Raw genomic sequence first — 11,529 nt, 5'->3', positions numbered from 1 at the left:
AGCAGAAATATAAAATTTAAAAATGATCCTCTATTTGCACATTTATATTTTAATTTGGCGCTTCTGGCTGTACATTCTATGAGCAAAATTTTAAATTCTATCTGAAGTAATTTCGTTTCCTCTTCATATTTTCAAAAAATTTAATATTAGTTGTCCCATTTTAAAGTTATTAAATAATAAAAAAGATGTTGAAAAAAATTGGGAAAAAAATCCCAAGGTGAAAGTGGAAGTTTTCCATTTCCTACTAGATCAGGAAAAATCCCCACAACCCCAGTGAGAACGGGTAAAATTGGACTATTAAAACATTGTAAAACTTAGAAAGTCATGATAAAAGTTTTTAGGAAATGATTTTATATAATAGTTTTATTGTGTAATGTGTGCGAGGAGATTTTATTATCGGGCTTATATCAGAGTTGAAAGGTACGTTGATTGTGATTAGCCATTCTTTATGGAACGCGCCACTCAAATAATCTCGCGGATCAAGCTGACCCCATTGACTTTTAAGCTCGTGGCAGGGGTATATAAGAATCTCGCATCGCACCAGTCTTTACTTTGCACAGAATGAAGGCTTTCGTGCTCTTGTCTCTTGCCTTGGTGGCGGCGGTCAACGCGCAATGGGACATCAATACTGTTGATGGCCGCAGCGTCATGGTCCACCTTTTTGAGTGGAAATGGGGTGACATTGCCAATGAATGTGAGACCTTCTTGGGACCCATGGGCTTTGGTGGTGTTCAGGTAATTATACTGACTTCCATAATATCAACTGGAGTTTTTTTTTTTCTCTCTTTTTATCCTTGTCCGTCCGAGGACCGGGAAGGGCGCGCACTGCACTAGCACGAATGCTGAAACCCGGGTCCCAATAACACCGCGAACGGATAACATGGGCGCACCAGGCCGCACAGGGACCCAGCCCACTCAAGGGCCACTTGCCTCTGCACCGAGGACTGCATTTAAACGCTAGACATTCGTCCCGTGAAGCCAAATCACGCATGCTGGAAAGGTGCAAACCAGCAAGTAGCGAGTTGAGCACTTTTCAAATTGAAATGGATTTTTAAAGGGAATAAAATGCGAAACATGATTAATTTCTCGGCTAACATAGCAAGAATTTGTGCTTTGAACGTTTTTCGATATTTTTTAATTATTACACCGATGCTAACTGCGACATTTTTAACCCAGATCTCTCCCCCGACTGAAAACGCTGTGGTTGGTGACCGCCCGTGGTGGGAACGCTACCAGCCAATTTCATACAATTTCGTAACCCGTTCTGGAGATGAGGCTGCCCTCGCCGACATGATCCGTCGTTGCAACGCTGCCGGTGTAAGGATTTACCCCGACATCGTCTTCAACCACATGACCGGTGGAGGAAGCTTCCTCACTGGAACTGGTGGAAGCACTGCTGAGCCCGACAACAAGCAGTACCCCGGCGTTCCCTACGGCCCCAACGACTTCAACCCAACTTGCACCATCACTAACTACAACGATCCCAACAACGTAAGTTGCTTTGCAAACGTCTCCCAGAAACGTTTAGCTAATGTTTCTTCTGCTGCTCAGGTGCGTAACTGCGAACTGGTCGGTCTGAAGGACTTGGCACAGTCCTCTGAATATGTCCGCGGAAAAATCAGAGACATGTTGAACAGACTGATCGATATGGGAGTCGCTGGCTTCCGCGTTGACGCTGCCAAGCACATGTGGCCCGGAGACATGCAAGCTATCCTGGGTGGTCTTAACAATCTCAACACAGACCACGGATTCGCCGCTGGATCTCGTCCTTTCATCGTGCAGGAAGTCATCGATCTTGGTTAGTTTTTCTTTTATATTACAATTTTGCTCCTTGCTAAAATTATAATTAAAAAAAACAGGCGGTGAAGGCGTCAGCCACGCCGAGTACCTGAACATTGGCCGCATCACCGAGTTCAGATTCAGTGCTGAAATCGGCAAGATGTTCCGCGGATTGAACCAACTGAAATATTTGGTCAACTGGGGTGAGGGCTGGGGCTTCATGGCCTCCGGCAGCGCTCTCGGCTTCGTCGACAACCACGACAACCAGCGTGGACACGGTGCCGGCGGCGCCGACATCCTCACCTACAAGGTCTCGAAGCAGTACAAGATGGCGACTGCCTTCAACCTGGCCCACACCTACGGCACTCCTCGCATGATGTCCAGCTTCGCTTTCGACAACACCGACGCTGGTCCTCCCAAGGACGGCTCTGGAAACACGGTCGGCCCTGGCTTCAACGCCGACGGCACCTGCACCAACGGATGGGTTTGCGAGCACCGCTGGAGGCAGATGTACAACATGGTGGGCTTCAGGAATGCCGTCGCTGGCACCGTCATCAACGACTGGTGGGACAACGGCAACAACCAGATTGCTTTCTGCCGTGGAGACAAGGGTTTCATCGCTTTCAACAACGAGGGCTCTAATCTCAACACCAACCTCCAGGTATAGTCCTTTTTTATTCCTGCTCGGCGAGATAATTTATGTAAATTGGTCTCTTCTTGTAGACTTGCCTCTCCGCTGGCACTTACTGTGATGTGATCTCCGGATCCAAGGAAGGTGGCTCTTGCACTGGCAAGTCCGTGACCGTTGGAGGTGACGGCAGAGCCAACATTGTGATTAATAGCGACGAGGATGATGGCGTTCTTGCCATTCATGTCAACGTAAGTTGCTATTTAACCCCTCTTTGAATATTCTTGACAGTTAAATTTTTTTCAGTCGAAGCTGTAGACATCTGAAAAACGCACCTGGAATCAAAATAAATGTTAAGAAAAATGGATGTATATAAATTGTAAATATGAATAACAAATAAGAGCAATCGTACAACAATTTGTTTTAATATCACGAAAACTACACCAATTCAGTTGAACGAGCAAAATTCTAGCTGAGGTAGATAAATTAAATTGGATATGACTATTTCAAATCAAAGATCAGGTTCCTTGTTGACTTTGTTTAATGGTTGTTGATCTTATCACATCACACACCCACTTTTCAAGCTTTATTTGTTAGCCCAATTTGCTTATCAGTGTTTTCTGAGAAAATCATGCCTGGGTTATTTTGACGATTCAATTTCATAACATAAAGATAAAGCTTGATCGTTATCAAACAAGCATATTAATCTAATCAAGCGAAACTCAACAGCAAAATTCGTTCCCATTGAACTCATTAAATGGGAATAACACGTTTACACCACAGCGTATTACCGAAAAGTAAATTGAAACGCAAGTAAATGGAGCGCAAGGCTGATCACTAGAGAGTCCCCATTAAAATGAAGCGCTTGTCGACAAACAGCCTTCATTAAAACACCCCCGCACCCTCCTCTGCTCACAACATATCAACACGTTAAATAAACTTGAGTGCAGGGACTCTGGCAAAAGTTACTAAATTACGAGAGGCGCTGATGCAAATTAAGATCGAAAAGCCATTATTGCAGCAGCAATGAATCATGGCGGCAGGAACGAGCGAGCGAGTGCGGAAAATTTTGTGTGCCACGATTTATTGCAAAGTGGTGTGCGTACACAGTGTTTGACGCGTTACCACTAAAACACGCTCACGCTCGGTTTCACCGATCTCGACGAGGAATCGTCCTTGGAACGGGCCTGATTCGTTCAGATCGTGCTCAAATAAATAAAACAGACTCTTCACACACGCATAAAATTGTTGTCAATGGTCTAGTATGAAGGAAAACAAATTTAATTCCAAATTAGGGCCACCAGCACTAATATCGGACACGTATTTCAGGAAAATGTGGCCAGGCCTCATTCGCAGACGGTCCAGCCATCGTGTGACGAGCCATCAAACACGGTAGCAAGTCCAATTAATTTTATCAGTCGGCACATGGTCGGGGCTGCGGACGACAGTTTCGCACTCTCTTTGAGCCGCGGCCGTTGCCGCCAGCAGCAGATGAGACGAGATGAGTTCTGCCCGCGTGTGACCAGCAGCAGAGATAAAATTTGACCGCACTGCACCGGCCGACACCGTTTGTGCCCACTCGTGGACACACCTATCAATGCTTCTGTCGTTGATAATTTGCAACACCCGTGCGATTAATTAATTCATCGCGCGCACGACTGCTTCTCCAAAGGGAAATTTGCGAGAGCCAGCATGATTTGAGCAGAGAATTATTATGGCTAGTATGTAAATGGATGCACACGCGTGGTAATTAGTTTGTGTGCCAGCGCTCTGTTGGGATTTCTGCAGGTGAAGATGAACACGCAACAGATTAGTTGGCTCATTGGACTCGAATATAGTCAGTGGTTTACAACTCGGAACAGTATGAATATAGACACTGACTTTCAACGCTTTGCTTTTAATCCCCTTATCTTGACAGTCAATTTGTCATTTAGGATAAATGAAATTTTGCAGATGTTTAAACTAATGGCTTCTCCTCGCGTAATCTCCTCAGGGAACTGCGAGCCAAAACAAAAAACAAAAACTTAGCACAAAAAATTGTCAATTCCCAATTCAATTACACAATGGTTTATTTTGAAATTTTTGAAGCCACAACACACAATTCATGAAATGAATGGCTTTGTCGGGCAGCTTAATAGAAACAATCGATTCCTGAGCCGTCATGCCTCATGTCCATCCATCAATGTAGCAGAAAAATATGCTTGGCCCGTAAATTGAGCCGTTCCAAAAGTCTCGTATCAGCGAGCCAGTAGCCAACGCCACAAAAATGCACGCGAATGCCGCTCTCGATCGGCCGGCGAGGAGTCATAAATTGGAAATTTTTGGCACGTCCCTTGCACAATTTATCGACGCTGCCCGTCGTGTCAGACAGAGCGAAATGAATAATGGTGAACCATTTTTCCATGCTTTTCCAGCAGCACCAGCAGCGCAGCCAGTGTGCTGGCAGGCGGTGATCTTTCCTGCTCTGCGCGCGACGACGGCCCCCTGCGAGCTGTCTGTCATTCTCTCTGCAGCAAAGATCCACGTCAGGATAGTCATCAGGCATGCAAATTAATATCCGCTGCCGCCGAGATGGAATTTCATTAAAAGCAGCCGGCTCATTTGTTACTCAGTGGCAGCCACTTTTCTCCGCGCACTTTTTATCGCCACGCATAAATATTTTCGTCTTGTTTTCCTTCAAACCCTCTCTGATCGACTCTGTATTCAGCTTCTATTTGATTATCTCCCCGCTTTTCTTGCGCAATGTTAGCCGCAACTCCCCCGGGGGCCAGAGCAAAAAATCATACACATAAAAGCGGGATATAACATCCTTAATATTAAATAAGATTCTCTCTGTTTATTTTCATCTGCAATTTTTTCCAAACCCTTGTCATACGATGAAGCAAAATAAGTTCTCACAATTATTGTTAGATATTTACTTTCTTAAGTTGCTGAGATATTTTTAAATGGCACTCAATGTAGATTTCAAAGGAGCGCAGATTAACATATTAAAATTTTCATGGAACATATATATCTATCAAAAAACCATTTTACTACAGTGAATCTATTCAGAAAAATTACCATTACTTTCACTACATATTTTCTCATTAAGGGATCGAAAAGTTGTTATTTTTTCAAAATATTTGGCAATTGCTGGATTTGAATTGATGCTAAAAGTTCCGTAAACTTAAATTTATATTGTAATTTACAACTAGAACAATACTAATTTATTTCTACTTACCAATAATAATACAAAATGTTTTTTAACCATTGTCCTCCAAAGAGCCTCTTCAACATAACTCACCCTCCGGTCACAAAATATTACACAGCACAAGAAGAGTAAAACATTGATATAGAATATTTTCCTTTCTTGAAAGCACACTAGATGAAAATCTACTGAACAAAGTGTAGTAGGCATGTGCAGATTGCCGCAGGCAATGTTTATCAAACGCATCGCAGGCATCTCAGCAGGCAGACAAAGGAATTTTAATATGGGCCGCTTGTTGTCATATTATTTGTCCATGAATAAATTTCCAAGCCACAGGAGCAACTCAATATTGCGGATCCGCCGCCACCACCATTGTGCCGGTCGCAGTTGGCGTCACAAATGGAATAAGAAATGCGACAAGCACCATCTGTGGCCTCGCTCGTACTTTCCTAGCGCCGTGCTGCGAAACCAAACTTTGCCTCAAATAAAATCGGCGAAAGTTGCAGCTGGCTTTCGCGCCGCAATTTGGCATTCCGCGGCGAAAGTTTAATTGCGGAACGCTGTTTCCACTACACTCGCGCGCGCACCAGAGACGACGAATGGGTGCACGATGATGCTCATCTGTGTCAGGGACGTGTGCGAAAAGGGTGATAATTTTATTCCCATTGGCTTCTACTTTTCATCATGGCGTGTGCTTTGAAGATGAAAATTAGACCAACGCTTTTCCCCAAAAATAATTAGAGACAGCCATTTCTGTATCCAAATCTTACGAGTTTTATAACTCTATAAGGTTTTATTTTGCAACTTGAGGGATTGGCATCTAACAAATTAGTCTGGCTTACAATATGAGCTTGCCGCACGCCCCTGGGTCACGTATATAGTGCACGCGAAACGCGGACAGAGATTGCTAAGCCACGCTTGGTGGCTCAGGCTAATTAAGACGAATTGTTTTGCACGAGAGTGACGAGTCTCCTACGCTTATCTTATCCATTAGTTATTTTCCCGTGTGAAGCTAATTGATTCCGGGAGTTAACCCAGAAAAGTAAAGCTCACTAAGTCCGCTTCACAAATTGCACTCTTTAATAGTTTATAATGTGTCTCCAGTGCACAGTGTACACAATCAATTAAAATATTATATTGTTTTAATCTTATTTTGTAAATATACATAGTTTTTAGGAACTCAAAAATTGCAATTTAATTATTACAATTAAGTTTTACTAGAGAATTCAAATAATTTAAAATCAAATTTGGAAAGGAATGAATAAAGAAGAATTTGCCACAAGAACGGTGAACCTTTTATGGCTTCTTAATATACGAGGAAGCTAGTTTTAAAATTTTCCGCAGCCTTTCAGCTCATTCAAAAACGTTGACTACCAATTTTGATATGGTCATTCTTGTGCAGCGTAGTATATTAGAAAAGCCATATGTATTGGGTAAATTTGTTTTTATCAATTTCTTTCCAATATTTTCATCATAAAATATCTTCTGTTACATCGCAAACAACGCAATGCGGTAACATTTCAAAATTCAGATTGGTCATTGCTACTGACAATAAAGGATTTCTTTTCAAAAAGTAGTATTAATGGAACTAAAAACGAGAGCAGTTTGAAAACTTTTTGATGTTAGGCAACCTGCCGGGCAACAACGGCTCGCGTGGTTGCATATTCTCAAAGGTGCTCTGCTTATTTTTATCGATCGGTGAAAATTCTGATAGGAAAAAATTAAATAACACGCTCTCATCCCGTTCCGTGGCTGTTTCAATATCAGCAGTACTTTACCTTCAAAATAAATTTCACAGCACAGTATATAAGCTACTGAGAATTAAAATAAGCGATCTTCGAAATTGTCCGGTCCTACAGCTTATTATACCATCCTTAAATAATAATAAAATTTTATTAAACGCATAGATCCCTTAATGAAAAATTAAATAATAAATTATGCTTTTTTTCTAACACGAACTCATTAAGGAAAAATTCCCTTTTACCTTTCTGACGGCTGCAACTTCTGCCCTGTTGATTTATCTTAGTTATTCTTGAACCTTTTTAAATCACGAATGAGTAGCAATAATATTATTCACCGTGTTCTATAACAAATTTTAACTAAAAAAGAGATTCTAGATATATTTTTTGAAAAATTTCACAAAACTATTTCAACAAAAATATTGCATAGAAAAAATACGCTTCGGTTAACTTGTCATTTCAAAGTTAATAGGATAAGGCATTTTGAAATTCTAAATTGTAAAGCTTTGACCTAAATTATTCGCGCATTCTCACTTTAACGTGAGAATTTTTGTCTTTTTTGTCACAATGCTAAAAAAGCGACGTTTTTGCCGCTGCGTGTAGCGGCAACAGTTGCAGAGAGGTGAAAAAGGGCAGGTGTTGGTTGGCTGTTGTGTTGCGACGCGATAATTAAGTTTTGCTCTAGGGAGTCGGCGTTATAGTGTTGATAATGTCTGCACCCGCGAGGATAGCGCTCGCAAATTGCAAAAAACGGCGGCGACGCACAAGACACGGCACGTTGTTTGCGAAACGGCGCTCGCTTCTTCTTTAGGTTCTCGCCGCGTCCCGCGGGAGACCCGCGCGAGCGAGCGCGAACATCTAAATGCTGAAAAACGGGTCCGTCACCAGATGTAAAAGCCAAACGGACGCCGAAGGGAGAAAGGCGTGGGCGTGGGTTAAGTTGCGCGAATCCAAGCAGAACCTGCATTGGCTTCTGGCATGAAAACGGAGCATAGTGAGCCAGCACAAGCAAAAGAACAGCTTTATACAGTATACATCGGTAGTCCGTACAGATTCAAAGAAATCAGTCTCATTAAGGTCTGAGGCTTGAGTGACCGAAAAATGAAACTCATGCTTTTCTTCCTTGTGTTGCCAAGTGATCGATGTTTTAAGTTTCAAAGAAATAATGATTCTCAGGAAAACCTCAGTAAAGGGATATATTATTTTACTTGGAAAAGATTTAGTGTAAGTAACCAAAATTGGTAAAAATTTAAACAAATATTGATGTTTTACCTTTATCGACACACAAGAAGAGGGAAAAACAAATTTCAATTTTTTCGCAGACCAGGATAGTTTTCAACGGGAGCTCAAACAATACCGCACACTTTTGGTCTCCGGCACGACGACGAAGCCAATATATAAATGTGTGTGAAGACAAACTCCATTTGCGTAGATGACTTTCTTAGTGTTTGCGTAAAATTGTAAATTCAAATTAGCTCTTAAGTAAGTTGGGGGCAATTACGTTTTCCAATTCACCCGCAGATTAATTTATCCGCCACTAGTGAGTGTGTATTTGTAGCGTGTGTGCTAAAAGCCAAGCCAGGGAAAAGCAAAACCAGCAACTCTTTCGCCAAGAGTCGAAAAGTTTGCGCGCAAGAGGCAAAACTTTGAGCGCGAGAGTGTGTGTTTGCGACTGAATTAATTCCCACATGAATTAATTGTTGCGAAGAATATTTTCAAAGGTCTCTGCGGACGCAAACTTTTGCTGCATAAATAATTCAATTAGCCAAGGTCCCTGTTTCTTTCTTGCTATTTTCATGTGCCTGAATAAAAAGTTGATGAACTTTTTAACAGCAGATTTTTATTGCTATTGCCACGATTTCATGCATAATTTGTTTAACAAAGATAATGAGATATATTCATATAGCACAAAAACTTAAATGACGGATTGAGGCAATTTAAAATTTCCATTTCCCTTTCTAAATTTTATTGAGATCTGTGAAATCTTCTTGTTAACATAAACGGAAATCCAATTTCGCTCTGCCCAAGTGTCATCTGGCAGAATTGGGTCACAAAACTGGCCCACTCAAAAGCCGACGTGAGAAAAGCGGGCCAAGGGTCAGAGAGGAGGATATTCGCACCCTATCACTTCACTTGACGGGGGGCGGGGGTGCAATTTGAGTCGAGAGAGAGAGAGAGAGAGAGAGAGAGAGAGAGAGAGAGAGAGAGAGAGAGAGAGAGAGAGAGAGAGCAGCGGCAGCCTTTTCTTCTCTACGCATTGCAGCTTTTTTGGGCCTATTTATTTGAACGAGCCCTGCTGGGTAATTGCATCAAGTCACTTCTGATTAAGACTTAATCCCGCACGCGCAGCACACTCGCTCTGCCCCAACAGCAGCTTTTTCCGGCAGCTCACACGTGTGCAAATTCTCGCGCCTTCCTTTCCAGATTATATAAATTGAGCCGCAGTGGCAGCAATCTGTGCTCGCTTTACTTATTATAGCTTCTAGCTGCCGTTAATTTGATTATTCCGAAGCGCACGCGAGCCTCACGCTCGCTCTCACATAATTTGTACCCATCGCTCGCTCATTCATTCCAGCTCACTCTCATGACTTTCGCTCTCTCATCCGAGCCCTCTGATGAGAAGGGCTGTGCAAAATGATCATCCATCCGATGCGGGGATGCCAGCTCAATTTGTCAAAGTTTCCCAGAGGTGAGCGACTCTAACCAAAGTTTACGTCAAGCATCAGAGATAACTATTTTGGCGCAAGGTAGTGGATAAATTTCCCAAAATAATGTTTTAAATCTTCCAACGTTCCGCCAGCTATAAGATATATTCTGAAGAGACCATTTAATTGTTTTGAAGAGAAATTACCAGATCATTAGTACGATTTAAAGTGCACGTTGAAACCTCACAAGAAACAGATAAGAAGATTGCTATACTCGCTTGTCTCCTCGATTAATTTAGGTCGAGAGCAGTCACAGCTCCTAGAGCGGGAGGCGGCCGTGTTTTCTTTCCCGCTTGTCCATTAAAGGGTGCGATGCAGACACGGAGAAAAAAGGATATCCGATCTCTTCTGGGACTTGTTATTCTGCGGCCGAGCGCTTTTATTGCAGCAGCAGCACTCCAGATTGGATCTGTATTATTATTATTACAATCGCAGTGAGAGAGAGTAGACTGCTTCTGGTCTGCAAAGATGGAAATTGATCGAGCCCTGGCGAACACTTTTCTGGCTCCTGATCTCTTTCGCCAAGCACACACCCCAAAACCACCCCATCTCTCTCTCTCTCTCTCTCTCTCTCTCTCTCTCTCTCTCTCTCTCTCTCTCTCTCTCTCTCTCTCGCAGGAATCGACTTGCTAGGCAACCCGCAGGCGATACTCACCTCTATCTGCGCGAAACTTTTCATTATTTCCAACGGTGCTTGAAAGTACGGAGGGCGAAAGGGTTTGCTTTTATAATCTGGATGGGAGAGGGAAGGGAACCTGATCTCCAGCACAATGGACCCCAGCCATTTGGAAATTTGATTCTGGTTCCAGCTCCTCTGTCCTGCCGGGTGAATTGCGGTGAATTTCAACACTGTGCATTACTGAAGGCATTGAATATAGCTAAATATTAGAATCCATTTCGTGCAATTGGATATGACCACTAAAGTTTGGTTTCACAATGATATGATATTAATTGTGATCATAGAAACGCAAATACATACTTAGTAGTTAAAAATTTATAGAACTTTTCTTCACTTTCATTAAATATGATGAAGCGTTAAATATTGCAGTACATTTTTTAAAAATATTATTTCAAGCTTATTAAAATATTAAATGAAAAAAGTTCTGCAAATCATCATTCTTTTAATCATTTGCATCTGCTTATCATGAGGAAAAATGTTTTTAATAAGCCGAGAGGTGTGCTTCTTACGAAATGACAGATATATTACGAGAGAAAGATCTGATATTAAAATTAAGCGAGATTAGCACTCGTGATTTGCATTTTCTTTGCTAAAAAATTCATCACGAGCGTCGCCTTGCAAGAAGTGTATGCAAAAAGCACAAACTTGGGCCAGGCTGCGATGAATTATTAACTGGCGCACACGGCGGCAGCGATACACAGGGCGAAATAAAGCGCAGCGCGTAAAAAGTGAGCGGAGCAGCGCGCATGTCTCGCCTTTCGGGGGGTATATGAGCGAGGCTGGCGGAGCAGCAAGCATCTTCCGCACTCGGC

General features: G+C 42.4%; 1 protein-coding gene across 1 annotated transcript; it reads left to right on the top strand.

The window, feature by feature from the left end:
* Nucleotides 1-530: 530 nt before the first annotated feature.
* LOC135948117 (alpha-amylase 2-like) lies at nt 531-2,824 on the top strand. Its single transcript, XM_065497217.1, has 6 exons — nt 531-735; nt 1,177-1,491; nt 1,552-1,798; nt 1,860-2,440; nt 2,503-2,658; nt 2,714-2,824. Exons 1-6 carry the CDS (start codon nt 562-564, stop codon nt 2,723-2,725), a joined length of 1,485 nt encoding a protein of 494 aa, XP_065353289.1. The 5' UTR covers nt 531-561; the 3' UTR covers nt 2,726-2,824.
* The last annotated feature ends 8,705 nt before the right edge of the window (nt 2,825-11,529 follow it).

This window comes from Cloeon dipterum, chromosome 1 (genome assembly GCF_949628265.1).
Source record: "Cloeon dipterum chromosome 1, ieCloDipt1.1, whole genome shotgun sequence".
In the NCBI taxonomy this organism is placed as follows: domain Eukaryota; kingdom Metazoa; phylum Arthropoda; class Insecta; order Ephemeroptera; family Baetidae; genus Cloeon; species Cloeon dipterum.
Note: the sequence above shows the minus strand (reverse complement) of the source record. Positions and strands in the feature narration are given on the sequence as shown.

What these genes read in the sequence shown, in the direction of transcription:
- LOC135948117 (XM_065497217.1), top strand. Translation starts at nt 562, where the DNA reads ATGAAGGCTTTCGTGCTCTTGTCTCTTGCCTTGGTGGCGGCGGTCAAC. An exon ending in TGGGCTTTGGTGGTGTTCAG is followed by an intron (nt 736 to 1,176) that starts GTAATTATACTG and finishes TTTTTAACCCAG; the next exon opens with ATCTCTCCCCCGACTGAAAA. An exon ending in ACTACAACGATCCCAACAAC is followed by an intron (nt 1,492 to 1,551) that starts GTAAGTTGCTTT and finishes TCTGCTGCTCAG; the next exon opens with GTGCGTAACTGCGAACTGGT.